The sequence below is a fragment of the Budorcas taxicolor genome, chromosome 1, assembly GCF_023091745.1.
Source record: "Budorcas taxicolor isolate Tak-1 chromosome 1, Takin1.1, whole genome shotgun sequence".
Taxonomy (NCBI): domain Eukaryota; kingdom Metazoa; phylum Chordata; class Mammalia; order Artiodactyla; family Bovidae; genus Budorcas; species Budorcas taxicolor.
Window position 1 is genome coordinate 110,873,337 of NC_068910.1, and position 15,718 is coordinate 110,889,054.

The following is a 15,718-nucleotide window of genomic DNA, read 5'->3' on the forward strand; positions in this document are numbered from 1 at the left end:
TACTCACTGAACTGAACTTTGTATCCCTCATGATATTTAATCATAATCGGTTTCTTCTAATATAGTGTGTACTTACCTTATCATTCTTTCAGGATTATAATGTACTTGAAAGGACAGACACAATCATTCATCTTTTGTTCCCACTAAGGCCTAGCCACGGTTTTAGCAAGTAATTGGGACTTCAATTAAAAAAAAAATTGGGCTTCCCTGGTGGCTCATTCGGTACAGAATCTGCCTGCAATGAGGGAGACCTGGGTTCAGTTCCTGGGTTGGGTAGATTCCCCTGGAGGAGGAATAGATTGCCCACTCCAGTATTCTTGGGCTTCCTGGGTGGCTCCGTTGGTAAAGAATCCACCTGTGATGAGGGAGACTTGGGTTCAATCGCTGGGTTGGGAAGAGCCACTAGAGAAGGGAACGGCTACCCACTCCAGCATTCTTGCCTGGGGAATCCCCATGGACAGAGGAGCATGGTGGGCTGCAGTCCATAGAGTCCCAAAGAGTCAGCCACGACTGAGTGACTGACTAAGCACAGCACACAAAAAGCTGTGTTAACTCCATTTGCTCCATTGCTCCAGCAAAGAGCAAAGTTCCTGTATTTATCCGACACAGGGAACACTTAACGTAGCATAAACCTAAATGCAGACATAAACGTACCAACACATACATGCATGTATATTTATCACTCTGCTAAGACGTCCTTGTCTCAATATTGAAGGATTCAGGGGTGTAGGCCAATGCTTTTTATTCCCAGTCGGCACCAAAAATGTTGCCCAGATTATAATTTGAGGACCGAAAAATGGCTTCAACATCTCTTTCAGTTTGGGATTTGAGACCCGGCCAAAAGGCATGTTGGCAAACGCTTACTAACTTGAGCAGAGACTGGCCCGTATGAACCTCCCGGAGACGCCGGGGTTGGAGTTGGCGAGGAGTCGGGCGCTGGGCGGCGGGAGGGCTGCGTGGCGCGGATCTTCCAGCACTTCCTACTCCGCGGAACCGGGCCGACCAGTTCCCACCGCCGCCTCCTGCCTCTTGGCCCCACTTTGCGGGTCATGCCCACGCAGCGCGCCCTCTTCCCCGGCGCCGAGGCCGGGCTGGGGGTGCGCCGAAGCAGAGCCGGTTCGGGCATCTTTCGGCGGGCGGCCGGGGCGGGGGTCCCAGGGCACGGGACGAGGGCCGAAAGCCGGGAGGCCGCCCTCCGGCTGGGTTTCTAGGTGAAGGGCAGGAAAACAACCGGCGGGTCTGGGCGGGGCGGGGCGGGCGGGGCGAGGGCGGAGGGCACACATTGCTTCATCCTGTACATTTTACTGGAAACTGGGCGCATCCGGAGGAGGGGCCGGGAGGCGGTCCCGACGCCGCCAATGGCCCAGCAGGGCGCGGGGGAGGCCGGCGAGGCGGTGGCCCCCTCTCTCCGCCCCTGGTCTCGAACTCCGGTTAAATAGTCGGGCACTCCGGGTCCGCGCCCGTGCCCGCGCCGTCCTCCCGCCGATACCCTGAGCCCATCAGAGCTAGTGCCATAGCCACAACCGGGAGGCAGCCGCGCGCAGCGAGCCGGGGGCACAGCTGTCTGGAGTCCCCGAGCGCCGAGCCCGGGAGCATGATCGTGGACAAGCTGCTGGACGATAGCCGCGGCGGAGAGGGGCTGCTGGACGCGGCCGGCGACTGCGGCCTCATGACCAGCCCGCTCAACCTGGCCTACTTCTATGGCGCGTCGCCGCCTGCCGCCGCCCCCGGCGCCTGCGACGGGGGCTGCTCGGCGTCTGGGCCCTCGGCGCCAGGCTCGCCCGGCTCTGACTCCTCCGACTTCTCCTCCGCCTCGTCCGTGTCCTCCTGCGGGGCGGTCGAGTCCCGGCCGAGAGGCGGCGCCCGTGCTGAGCGGCTGCAAGGTACCCAGCGGCCCCAGCGGGGCGACCCCGGGACCCCCGGACTCCCGTGGGCCCACGCTCGGGGAGGGGGGTGGTCTGGGCTGCCCAGATGTGAAGTACCTCGGCCAGATTTTAGGGGGATTCTGCGCCTGCCTTAGCGGCGGTACATAATCACACTGGTCGTCATATTAGGGCACGACTGGATGCCTTGCCCTGTGCTGGGCGTTTAGTATCACTCCATGCCCTTTGACCGTCTGTGAAATCCGGGTGCCATCGGCTGGCCTGTTAGCTGGAAACACACGGCTCTGATTGGGGGGGTGGGGAGCGGGCGGGGAGAAGTGGACCACGTTGGCTTTTCTCTTCGTTTTCTTCTTTTAAAAAACGCCTTTATTAAGCTATAATCCACACACTATGGTGAGGTTTTGGAGCTGATGTAGGTGTACCTTTTTCTCGTGGCTGTTTTAGTGAAAGGCTGCAGCGGGCGATAAGGGTTTGAGTACAAGGTTGAAGGTCATAATTTATTTCTTCCTAAGTACGTATTTGTGAAAATTTTTACGTAGAAGGACTTTATAAAGAAAAGAAACGGATATTATCAAGATGTGAGATGAAGCTGGACTGAAAACCAACGTATACCTTGAGTTTGATTTTCCGAAGTCTGCCCCGAATTTCTGCGGTCTTGTTTTTGTTTTCTGTGCTTTAGAGTGGTTGGGCTGTATGTGGCAGAGAAAGGCGTAATGTTTCCGGTCTTCCGCTGTGAATTGTTAGTTTCTTTTCTTAATGAACGGAGTTGCATAATTTGGGGGAAAACAGGATGCCACTGTGGGTAAACCAAAGAACGTCTAGATAATCTCACATTTTGGAAAATGTAATCAGCATGATTTTAAAGAACGTTCTTCCAGGTGTTCCCCACTGCTAGCCATTCCTGTTTTGGTTGCTTTTTAAAGTGTGATTTGTCATTTTCATTTAAAAAAGTGATTCAAACAGTTCCACTCTATAAACGCTTTCTGTATCTTGAGTGTGCAGTAAATGCCAAAATTGTGTGTGTTTATCTAAACCATTTTCCCCCCTCCTCATTTGGCCTTCATCTGGCTGAAACTATTTTACTAGTTCTTTGGTTTACCATAGGGGATTTCTGAAACTGAATTTTTCTCCTTGTGACGTTGAATTATTAACTGCTGTCATTCCAGAGAAATGCTGTGTTAGATTCCGGCAAGATATTTCTAAATGACTTAAATGTAAAACTAGCTGTTTAATTTGCCCTATCATTGAGTTGTTTTTCTCGTATGTTTGATTATACGTACATATATATATATATATATATGTTTAAATTATGCCTTGGTTTTTGTCCTATCTTATTTTTTCCTACTCTCAATGGAATTGCTGAATTATTCATTTCCTGACTGTGTGTGTTTACTCTATATTCAACTCATCCCAAGAGGTTGTGACATGGTAGTGGTCAGAGTGGAATGCTGTACTCATGTACTACGTTTTAAAGTGTGTTTTAAAGCTTAAATATGAAATGAGATTATTTCCTTTTTACTTAGAAGGCCTATGTGAGCAATTCCGTAAACAGTCGGTGAGGGGAAATCCTGTGTGTGTATGTGGAAATGTGTTTAAGCTTAGTGAATTTAAAGCAGCTTTCTCGGCATAGCTCAACTGAGGGAAATAATAAACTAAGACATCATTAATTGTTAGGCTTTGGTACATTGTTTTGTGCTTTCTTTGGTGAGTGGAATTGATAAGACTTTATAATTTCTGTGTGGACAGAAACCCTTTGGTTTGGAAAGCTAAAAATTCATCATTTAGCCATTGCTCTCCCAGGTTTTTAAAGAATCTAGAATAATTACAGATTTATGAGAGTCAGGATGGCAAAATCTGCAGTCCTCTCTCATGCTGTATTTAGGGCTGAGAGAGAACTAATTTGAGTTTATCCCTTGTTTCCGGGGCTCCCTGAAATGACTTTTTATGAGCTTTAATTCCTTAGGGTGCCTGGTGGGGAAAGGTATCAGGCAAGGTAGAATCCTTAAGTAGGGCTGGGGATTGACGTGCAAGGTCATCGGCCGGGGTGAGTTGAAGAGGCTTTGTGGTCTGCCAGTTGGGAACTTTATCACGTTAGACAGCTGTGCTTTTGAAGTTACTAATATTCATGTCTTTGAAGACACTCACTTGGGATATGTTTTTGTTTTTTGTTTTTGAACAGTTGAGCCCCATATGGGGGTTGTAAGGCAGCAGAGAGGACCCTTTCAAGGTGTTCGTGTGAAGAACTCGGTGAAGGAACTCCTATTGCACATCCGAAGTCATAAACAGAAGGCTTCCGGACAAGCTGTTGATGATTTTAAGGTGGCACCTAACTTATTTGTTTTGGGTTGGGTGGCAGGGAGGTTAGTCTGTTAGGGTTATTACTTTCATAGACCACAGAGAACAAAGGACAGAGAGCATATTTGTCCTGCTGTCTGCTAGATTCCTGTCGCTGGGCCCAGCGCTGGGCGCTTGGCAGGTGTGCAAGAGAAATTTAATGAATGAGTAAACGAAGGCAAGTTGGGGGCAAGGTAATTAATGTGGTTCAGTTAAATGGAACATTTTGATTAGAAAGGAAAAACTCAAGTTGCCTTATTAATTTTACCTTGACCCAAGTTGAACTAGGTGAAAATGCAGATGGGGGAAGTTGTAAGGTAGGATGGAAATTAACATAGAATATAAATACTGTTAGAGTAGTATATCATATGTTCATGGCAAACTACCAAGAATGGTAGAGATATCTGTTTATTGATGAATGTTAATCAGGAAACCATTTATCACACACTAAATTGGAAACTTTTTTTCCTTATAGACACAAGGTGTGAACAGAGAGCAATTCACAGGTAAGGGTTACCTCTATTTATAATATTATGGGAGCTCTAGGGTAAAATAGTGCACTGTGATTAGGGGCAAAATTTTGTGAAGTAAAATGATCACAGATTCCATTTTCCTTTCTCGGGTATAGAATTGAAGAATACAGTATCATATAGTGGGAAAAGGAAAGGCTCTGATTCATTGTCTGATGGACCAGCTTGCAAAAGATCAGCTTTGTTACATACCCAGTTTTTGGTATGTATCTCACTATTTTCCTCTGAATACCCTTTGGAAATTATTTTTAGAATAATTTTGGAAGAGAATGTGCAACTTCCTTTTTCTTCCTTTCCAGACACCGCCTCAAACACCCACACCCGCAGAGAGCATGGAAGATGTCCATCACAATGAATCCAAACAGGACAGCTGTGCCGATCTGCTTCAAAACATTATCAACATTAAGAATGAATGCAGCCCGGTTTCTCTGAACACTGTCCAAGTTAGCTGGATGAGCCCTGGGGAGGCCCCTCAGGGCTCCCCCCATGAGCAGTGTCAGGACCTCCACAGAGGGCAGGTCTTCTCTCCACCTCAGAAATACCAGCCCTTCCAAGTCAGCAGCTCCCCACACATGATGGATCATGCTTCCATGTACCAGTATTCACCACAGAATCAGAGCGTGCAGCCGCCGCCACAGCACTACACCCACAGTCCAGCCCTGGAGTACAGCCCTTATTCCAGAACTTCACAGTCCCCCAGCTATGAGCCACACTTGTTTGGTCGAGAACCACAGTTCTGCCCAGACCAGAGTTTTGCATCCCTTTTAAGTGATCCCCAGGAATCTGAGAATATTGCTGTTCCCCCTCAGACTGCTCCCAGCGTTCAGCAGCAAATTGACACCCATCTACAGAACTTCAACCTGATGCCACCAGATGCCTGTGAGGCCCTGGCAAGGCCAGATGCAGGCTCTACCCCTTTAAGCACGCCGCTGCCCTTCCCGAACCTTGGCGGAAATCCAATGAACACCACACAGTTAGGGAAATCATTTTTTCAGTGGCAAGTAGAGCAGGAAGAAAACAAATTGGCGAATATCTCCCAAGACCAGTTTCTTTCAAAGGATGCAGATGGTGACACGTACGTATATCCTTTTATGTCATTAACCTAATTTGGTAAGCCATAGTTGTTGGCCACGGTGGGCACAGGGTATGCCAACTTAGATCTGAGTAAGTGATTGACTAATCTAGATGACTAGTGGAGGCAGAATGATAGCTCATATTTCAAAGAAGAGTTTTCTTTTTTTTCCTGGGTGAACAAATTCCTGTTCCAAATTAATGAAAATGTATTTGGCCTCTTTGAATAATTGGTTTAGAAAGATTAGCACAGATTATGTCTGTAGAGCAAAATCAGTTAGATCATAGTTGGTTGGTTGTGATCAACCATGAGTTGATTTGTGGATTGATTACAGATCTGTCCTCACATCTTTGTGAACCTGGGCAAATTGTTTAATCTCTCTGTACTTTAGTTTCTGGGCATGTAAAATGGTACTATCTCCCTCATTGGGTTTTTATGAACATTAAAAACATTAGATTTAATGCAATCAACATGGTACTTGGCGTACTTCTTTCTGGTAACCTACTTGATCTTGTAACACAGATGGGTATTGTCAGCATAGCAGAAAAGACAAATTACGCTCTGTACTGTTTCATTTTTCATACTGTTTATGGGGTTCAGGAGATAGTGAAGGATAGACAAGCCTGGCAAGCTGCTGTCTATGGGGTCACAGAGAGTCGGACACAGCTTAGCAACTGAACAACAATAGTGGCAGCTGTTTGATTTGAGTATACCAGCACATCAAGAAAAGGGCTAAAGGAAGAATTTTTTTTAAAAGATGAACTTAGTGAAATCAGAAATAATTTACCTCTTTTCCTTTTCTTTCCCCCAGGTTCCTGCATATTGCTGTTGCCCAAGGGAGAAGGGCACTTTCCTATGTCCTTGCAAGAAAGATGAATGCGCTTCACATGCTAGATATTAAAGAGCACAATGGACAGGTGAGGATTTTTTATTTTAATTAATTTTTTAATTGGAGGAAAATGGCTTTCAATGTACTGAAGTCTTTACAGGAGGCTTCGGTACTTCTTGAGCCTTCCTCCCCTACCCCAGGTGAGGATCTCGACATAGGGAAATGGCAAAGGTGTGGTCAAGACGATAGCTGGTCTCATATTCGAGTGTAGATTATTTCAGAGTTCCAGACCAAAAGAGTTTGGTTAATATTAACTTTGGGATGTTGACTCTGTCACTGCCAGCCTTGAAGTTATTAACGTTAACTTTGTAGTCATTTGACCAAAGACTAATGGGGTGTAATAAAGCCTCACCCTAAGCTTATTATAGTTTCCTTGTATTACAGTATCTTACAACTTATTAATAGGATTCATTTTTTCTATGTGGGTTTTTCCTCCTTCAGTCTTAGTTTAGTCATATTCCTTGTTATGATAGTTTTATAGTTTCCAAAATATATATATTTTTTCCTCTGCATGTCCACAGAGTGCCTTCCAGGTGGCCGTGGCTGCCAATCAGCACCTCATCGTGCAGGATCTAGTGACCCTCGGGGCCCAGGTGAACACCACTGACTGCTGGGGAAGAACGCCCCTGCATGTGTGTGCAGAGAAGGGCCACTCCCAGGTGCTTCAGGTAAGAGGCAGCAAGCCAGGCTCCTGTTACCACAGGGCCACAGGGATAGGGCTTAGAAATTAGCAGTTGGGTGCAGGTTGCCTATTGCAATACTCTCTTCTGAGTTGACTTATTCCTTTCTTGGGACACTTGTAGATAAGTATTTGGCAGAGCTTGTCTTGTGCTGAGTAAATGTCTACTTTTAAATCCTGCAGGCAATTCAGAAGGGAGCAGCAGGGAGCAACCAGTTTGTGGACCTGGAGGCAACTAACTATGATGGTAAGCAGTGGACATGTTGCTGGGTGAAGAAGCATTCAGAGAGAGGGGCCCTTTAGTTCCAAGGGCATTAAGTTCAATACCAAGAAGAAAGGGAGTTAATTAAAGCTAAAATATTCTGTAGATAAAGTTAGTGCTAAGACCCAATGGAGGAAATACTCAGATTTCCTTAGTGGTTCTTGTGGAGCCTATACATAGGTCACATAGATGCTACCCCCAAGGTCTGTAATTATAGAACAACTGAAAGAGTTGATGGGAGGCTTGATTTCTGCTTTCTTATACTTTTTTCTAGGCCTGACCCCTCTACACTGTGCAGTCTTGGCCCACAATGCTGTGGTGCACGAACTCCAGAGAAATCAACAACCCCATTCACCTGAAGTTCAGGAGCTTTTACTGAAGAATAAAAGTCTAGTTGATACAATTAAGTGTCTGATTCAAATGGGAGCAACAGTGGAAGCTAAGGTAAATTCACAGAAGAGTTTAGACATGGAATGTGGGAGAGAAGTGGTTATAGCAGAAGAGCTTGTTCCCAAGTAGAGATTAAAACTTTCTCCTCTTTTAATTTTATCGCCCCCCCCCCCCTTTTAAAAAATTAATGGAGTGAGTAGCAATGTATGGATAGTTAAGGAGCTTAGATTTTAAAAGATCACCTCATTTGCTTTCTTGATTTGTGTTTAATCTATGGCTTATTATTCCGAAGATCATTCAGCTGTGAAATGAATTAGTCTTTATTTGAAAGGAAAAGAATATGCTTGAAACTGATATTTTCATTTTGGTTTCAGTTGTCATACACAGATAATAAAGGCACTGCATTTCATAAGGGTTTCTTCATTGTTGTAGATTCTGGACTTAATCTTCTGTTTTTTTAAACTGGAAAATATTTTGTTATCTTTAAATCTGAGGTTTCTTTACTGAATATATGCTGTGTGCCAGGCACTGAGTTAGGGGCTCTATGGGAAAGATGCCTAAATCATAAGCCCCTTGGGTCCTTGGGGAGCTTACAGTCTAGTAGAAATGGTGAGAGAGATAGCTAACTGTCAGTCTACAGGATGGCCACCAAGTCTGGAAACACAGGTGGATACACAATAAATGGTTTCTTGTACTATATTACAGCCCTCAATAAAACAGTGTAGTCTATTTCTACATTTTATGGCCACCTGGTGTATAAGGGTAGATGTGATAAGAGGCATGCAGGCAAATGAAAAGGGAATTTCAAAGGAGAAATGAGATTTCATGGAGCTTGGGATGAAAGAAGGGTTTGTGAAGAAGAGGGCGCTTCAAGTGAGTCTCCACGGGTGAGTCAGACATAGGCGAGGCTGGGTGAGCAGCGTATGTCTAGGGCGTGGTCTCAGATGTTCACTGTCTTCTCCCTCTTGCCTTTGACAAGGATCGTAAAAGTGGCCGCACAGCCCTGCATCTGGCAGCAGAAGAAGCAAACCTGGAACTCATTCGCCTCTTTTTGGAACTGCCCAGTTGCCTGTCTTTTGTGAATGCAAAGGTACTTTTAGGAATACTCGAGAACTGCACGAGAGTTGGAATGCCCTCCTTTATACCTTCTTCAAGCTTTTGAGCTGCTTTTGTGAAAGTCTCCTCTCCTCACGGGTGTCATTTTCTCTTGGTCTTCAGGCGTACAATGGAAACACCGCTCTCCATGTTGCTGCCAGCCTGCAATATCGGGTGACGCAGTTGGATGCAGTCCGCCTGTTGATGAGGAAGGGAGCAGACCCAAGTACTCGGAACTTGGAGAACGAACAGCCAGTGCATTTGGTTCCTGATGGCCCTGTGGGAGAGCAGGTGAGGGCCACGGAAGGGAAAGACATACTTTTAGGCCTTGTCCTGAAGCGTAAGAGCGGTGGGCCAGCTGGCACTGTTCAGGTGGGCTCTGTCAGCTCAGATGGCCTCTGTCAGCATATGTGTCTCAGCAGTTGTCGTTGTTGCCCTTTGGAGTCAATTGTTGTGTTTCCAAAGGAGGAGTAAGACATTTAAGGCTGTATCCGTGGACCCCAAATGGTTAGAAGTCAGGCAGTCCTTCCTTTTCTTCCAAGATAACAAACTTAGGTTTGAACTAAGTCAGAATGGTTTGACATTTGGCAGTTGATGAAAGAGGAGGAAGCAAGGTTCCTGTAGACACTAAGGAAATAGAATCTAGTTTTGTGAGTAAGTGATGAACCTTCAAATAGTGTGGGTATTAGATGAGTCAGTGTCTGTAGAGTGTTCAGAATACTTTCAGACACCTGAGTGCTCAGTAAACGTTAGCTGTTAACAATGATTTCTGTCTGCTAACTGATCCTAAGTAAAAAGTGGGGAAAGTTATTTATGTAACTTTGAACCTAGAAATAGTTTACACTTTTAATAGAATTATGCTTTTCTTATCATATGATTCTATATTACATTTGGAGATTGAACAGTTTGATATGATTAAACTTTTCCTGATAATAAGAGCTGACTCTTTAAGAACTTAAACGATTTTTGATGAAACTTTTTCCCTGGAGGAAATGAGGTGATTGTGGCTATAGGTCATTATATACTGTAATAATCACAAAATAAAATATATGGAATGCAGTTTAGCCTTTTCTTTGATTTACAGCCCTCATTGTGGCCACAATGTTATAGTAACTCATATTTGTAGATTTCTTGATAGCTGAAAACAAATCTCTTGATAACTTGTAGAGTTATCTCTTGATAACTCGTAGTGGTATATTATACCACTTAATAGTTAGGAAAACTTCTCAGGATGAAGGTTAAACTGGAAAGACGGAGATTCAGAGTGGTTCCAGGCACAGGAACCATCGTTAAATAGTAAATGACAGAGTCATTTCTTCTGCTTCACTGTTTGTGGTGTGCATTCATAGAGTGAGGTTCTCAGGGAGTATCGAGCACAGAGAGTTGCTTAACTCCTTGCTAAATAAGTGTTCTCAGATGATTCTTCTTTCTGCTTTTGTATTTTTTTTTCTCTCTGTTTGGAAGGAGGATCTTTTCCTTTGCTTTTATTGTCAGACTATAGTCACTGTGTCTCCTTTTGGTAGCTATCAATTACATCCCTGACTCCAATCTTCTTTCTTTTAACTTGTTGCTTCTAATCTGCTGTGGGCTGAGAGACATGATAAAATTTGTCAGGCTGGGATATAAAATCAATGACCCAGCTCTCAGTGAGCCTGGGGGCTTTCCTGTGATCCATACAGTCATGCACAATGCTTTCATTCTTGGATATCTTGATAGCTATCTTGACTCGAAGGGCATTATAATTTACCTACATCTATAAGAAAGACTCTGGGTACTTAGTTGAGGCTGACATCAAGGTAGGTGAGATATGTATAATCATGATTACTGCCTTGTTTTACATGTTCTCACAAATAACAAGATTAGGAAAGGAATATAGGTCTTGGTTAAACAGTTGGAGATGTTCAGCTTCAGATAATTTTTTTCATGGAGATGCTTTACTTTCTTGTACTCAAAGATCACTATAGGAGAGCTGTAGTAAACCTTAAAAGAAGTTGTAGTTTGTTTTTTTTTTTCAAGTCCCCTTAAAATCTTGACACATACTGTTGTGTATTTCTTCACACACTTATTTATAAGTAGGCAGGAATTACGTATAGAAGAAAGAAACTCTGAAAAGGTGGTACTTTGGTTGTAAAAAAGAAACCTCACAAATCCTGTTGGTTTCCTTTCCAGATCCGACGTATCCTGAAGGGAAAGTCCATTCAGCAGAGAGCTCCACCGTATTAGCTCCATGGGTTTGGAGCCTGGTCGGCAATACTCACTGTCAGTTAGGCAGTCCTATTGTATCTGTACATAGACCATTTGCTTTGTATTGGCAAATGTAAGTTGTTTCTATGAAACAAACATATTTAGTTCACTATTATATAGTGGATTATGTTAAAAGAAAAGGAGAAAAATACCTAATTCCTCTTGGCAGATTTTAATATTTCATGCCCAGGTATCTGGGATCTAGACATCTGAATTTAATCTGAGTGGTAAAATTGACTTCAATTAACAGTAGCTTTTTGGCTTTGATTTGTGGTATCAGGTACTGCTCATGTAGCTATCGCCAGTTTAAAAGGAGGTGAATCATTAACTGTTTTTTGAAGAAAAAATGAAAGCATTTGAAGGTTAAAAAATAAATCTGGACATAGCCTTGAGGCTTCATTTGGCCTGATACATACAGTAGCTGATAGTTACCAGTGCTGGAAAGTCTCTGTAGTAACTGGACTGAATGAAAGGTACCATGGTTAAAGTTTGATCTTTGCAAACTGTATATAATTGTTATTTTTGTCTTTTAAAATATTTTTACATATATAGTCATTAACATGACCACATTTGAAATGTATAGATCAATAAAATAGAAAAGAACAAGTGGATTTTCACTGTTTTTAAAAATTATATGCCTTCAAAGGAACTGTGTAAGCACCACCTCTGTAGATGAAACAGATGGAGAGCTGTTCCCTTAGTGGCTGGCAGAGCTCTGACTTGTAAATACGCTTTCAGATGAGATATATTATTTGTAGGGAATTGCATACTATTAAAGAGGACACCTCTTTAAGATGCACTTTCTAGAATTTTGATTTCCTGCTCTGTTGGGATTTTTATTTTGACTTTATAAGAACAACAGAAAGTCAATATTGAAACATGTTTTACTGGTTTTCTGTTGTCAGATAATGATAATGCACCAAGATGTTCTATATTACCATTCAGAAAAAACATGTTTGTTAGTAACTTTAACTATATTAATATTATTTTGCTTATCTCTTGCATACTCTGAGGAACATATTTGACTTTGATTGCACATCAATTCTTTGTAATAAATTTGATTTATGAAAAACCTCTATCTTCTTTTCTTTTAAATGAGAAGTGTCATAAGCAATTGACTGACTAATCATCTTTGTAGTTAAGTACTTAAATCTTTTAAAAATAGATAACTTTTGGATCGATCACATTGTTTGACCCAGTATGTCTTGTGGACAAAAGTTAGTTACGGTTATTTGGTATCTAAAAGTATGGCTGTTATGTGAATCTGTCCATTCACAATGGAAAAACTCATGCATTGCTTTAAATAAACATTAATTGAATAATACTGTTCTTAAGGATGTGAAGTTTCTTTTCCTAGACCTTATATATATTTCTCAAGGTTGAAAAGATCTGTTAATCACTAATCTAAAACCTTTAAATTAGCCAATATATATTAATTTGGGTTTTTTTCAGAGGGTGTTTCCTAGTTATAGGATCTGTAACATGAAAAAGCTCTTTGTTAAGTTCATTAGTAGAGATTTACTAGGTTCTGAAAAATCATGGATGTTTACTAGATACTATTGATCATTTAGACATTTATGTGCTAAAAAATACAAGTCTTTATGACTGTTTTTAATACTTTATTTTGTGAGAACATAGGAAAAACAATTTGGAGATTACCAGGATCATTCTGAGCGATGTAAACATGGGGACAGTAGTAAATGGGGTCCCTCCCTTTTCCAACATGTCATTTTGATACGTGAGAACAAACACATCAGTGACTGTCAACATCAATCACTGCACATACATTCTAGATCTAGTAACCTTTGAGAATATGATGTGCATATACACACTAATTAACTGAAACAGCACTTAGCAAGCATGTGATTGTGTATCTGTGCGTGCAAAGCTGTCTGATAGATAATAAGAGGTATTCAAAGACATTTCTTAATTAAGATACATATGTAGGAGACATGGCATGTACTTGATTAGCAAAAAGAGGAAGGAATACAAAGATTACAAAGAAAAACTTTATATCTGAATGGGGAGAACTAGGGAGACTTCAAGGTAGAACATTTGAGCTGTATTTTCAGAAGAGCTGAATTTGAATGTTCATGCAAGTGAAAAGGGAGGAGAATGAAACAGAAAACTACATCAACCAAGGCAGTCATGTTTAGGGGAACCACAAGTGAGTGATTCAATGTGGCTTGACTAGCCAAGCTATTTGGATGGCCGATAAGTTTCATCTTGTGTTCTACCTCTAACTGGTAATATGAGCATATTGAGAAAGATCTCCAGGCAGTCTAGGGGCTTTGGCAGGAGAGGGTGCTGTAGCTGATTATTGAATATCGGCCGTATGGGTGTAGAGGGTGGTTCTTGATGGAATGTTCCTTAAAGAGTGACCCCCATGGAAGCCAAGACTACGGGCTTATTGCTGCAACCTCAGTGCCTAGCAAAGTGCCTGGCATAGAGTAGGAACTTACACTGGTTAAATGAGTGAATGAAGGTATGTCAATCCTGCTTGGGACCATGGGTTTTGGGAGGAACTAGTGTTTCAAGCCAGACATAAAGTACTAACATAAAATACTAATGAGTTAATGACTATCACAGTTCCAACTTAACTCAGCCATATAATATAACAATGATATCAGTAAGTTAATGAAAAATGACATAGCTGGCACTCTTTAAAAAAAAAAAAAAATCAGGCAGTCCTGTGCAAACAATTAATTCTAATACTCTAGTTTGGTGTTTCACTAAGGAATTCCCTGAAGTATCAAAGACCAAATCTTCCAGCTCTATTTGTTAATCAAATCAGTCACATTTAATATCCTTTCTATATTTTTACTTAATCAGGAGTGGAGAATTTTCTCAAATTCCTCTAACCTTTAGTAAATGTCAACTTCTTGAACTCAATACCACTGACTCATTTTCTGATAACATCAGCTCTGTATTGAACATGACTCCAGGGTGAAACCAACTTCAGTGACTAAGTTCTTGTTGGTCTCCCTGAGATATGGCCCAAGTACAAGGTTTTTATACATTAGTTACAACCAGATGCCTGGGTTTTTGGTTTTCTGCTGGTGCCCAGGATTTGTCCTTGACAGGAGGGGAGTGACCATCTTACTCCTTATCAGAGGCTCCACACCTAGCACAACATCTTACACGTCGGACACATTCAGTAAATACTTAAATCGAATTTAATTTCATGGCTTCCTTTTTAGTTTACATTTTCTCTATATTTTATACCTCAGTGTATAGACATTGTTTCATATGGAATTTATGATTTAATTCTAAAAGATGTTTTTCTTCAGCTGTGCACCAAGTCTGGTTTAGCTTTATCTTCTCAGTCCCCTCATTCCACTTTTGGTGTCTGTGTAGACTCAGAAACATCGCATGGATGACACATTTCCAGGTGGACTAAGTGGAGATCGTTCTCAAGGTGTGCCTAGCTTTCTTATATGTGTCCTTTGTCCTCCAGTCCCTTGTCCCCTGGTCCCTCCATCACGCTATTCTTGTCTATAAGCCCAAGAAGATTTGGGGATAAGCGTACCAGACAGCTAGTCCAGCTGCTCAGTACCCTAGGTTCAGGGTTTCAGTCTTCTTTTGTTTTTAAACTTTTAGTTTTGTATTGGGGTATAGCTGGTTAACAAACAACGTTGTGATAGTTTCAGGGGAACAGCAAAGGGACTGAGCCGTACATGTATATATGTATCCATTCTCCCTCAAACTCCCCTCCCATCCAGGCTGCCACATAACACTGAGCAGAATTCCCTGTGCTTTGTAGTAAGTCCTTGTTGGTTATCCATTTAAAATATAGCAGTGTTTACATGTCCATCCCAAACTCCCTATCCTGTACCCGCATCCTTCCCCCTAGCAACCATAAGTTTGTTTTCTGTGAGTCTGTTTTGCAAGTAATTTCATTTGTATCATTTCTTTTTAGATTCCATAAGTAAGGGATGCATACAATATTTCTCCTCTGACTTACTTCACTCAGTATGACTATCTCTAGGTCCATCCAAGTTGCTGCAATGGCATTATTTCATTCTTTTTAATGGATGAGTGATAATCCATTGTGTGTGCCAATGCAGGATATGCAAGAAACACGGGTTTGATCCCTGCATCAGTAAGATCCCCTGGAGAAGGAAATGGCAACTCGCTCTAGTATTCTTTCCTGGAAAATTCCAGAGGATCCTGGCAAGTTACAGTCCATGGGTTTGCAAAGAGTCAGACATGACTGAGTACACACACGGTATTCCATTGTATATATGTACTGCATTTTCTTTACCCATTTCTCTGTCAATGGGCATTTAGGTTGTCAAGCTTTCAGTCTTTGCTGCCAAAGACATTGGCATCTTTTATGA

General features: G+C 42.3%; 1 protein-coding gene across 1 annotated transcript; it reads left to right on the forward strand.

Annotated features, from left to right (window-relative positions):
* The first annotated feature begins 1,469 nt into the window (after positions 1–1,469).
* On the forward strand, positions 1,470–12,292 carry NFKBIZ (NFKB inhibitor zeta). Its single transcript, XM_052642371.1, has 12 exons — positions 1,470–1,883; positions 4,063–4,202; positions 4,693–4,723; positions 4,846–4,949; positions 5,047–5,822; positions 6,631–6,736; positions 7,230–7,376; positions 7,571–7,634; positions 7,924–8,093; positions 9,019–9,129; positions 9,258–9,425; positions 11,304–12,292. Exons 1-12 carry the CDS (start codon positions 1,595–1,597, stop codon positions 11,355–11,357), a joined length of 2,160 nt encoding a protein of 719 aa, XP_052498331.1. The 5' UTR covers positions 1,470–1,594; the 3' UTR covers positions 11,358–12,292.
* Positions 12,293–15,718: the final 3,426 nt, after the last annotated feature.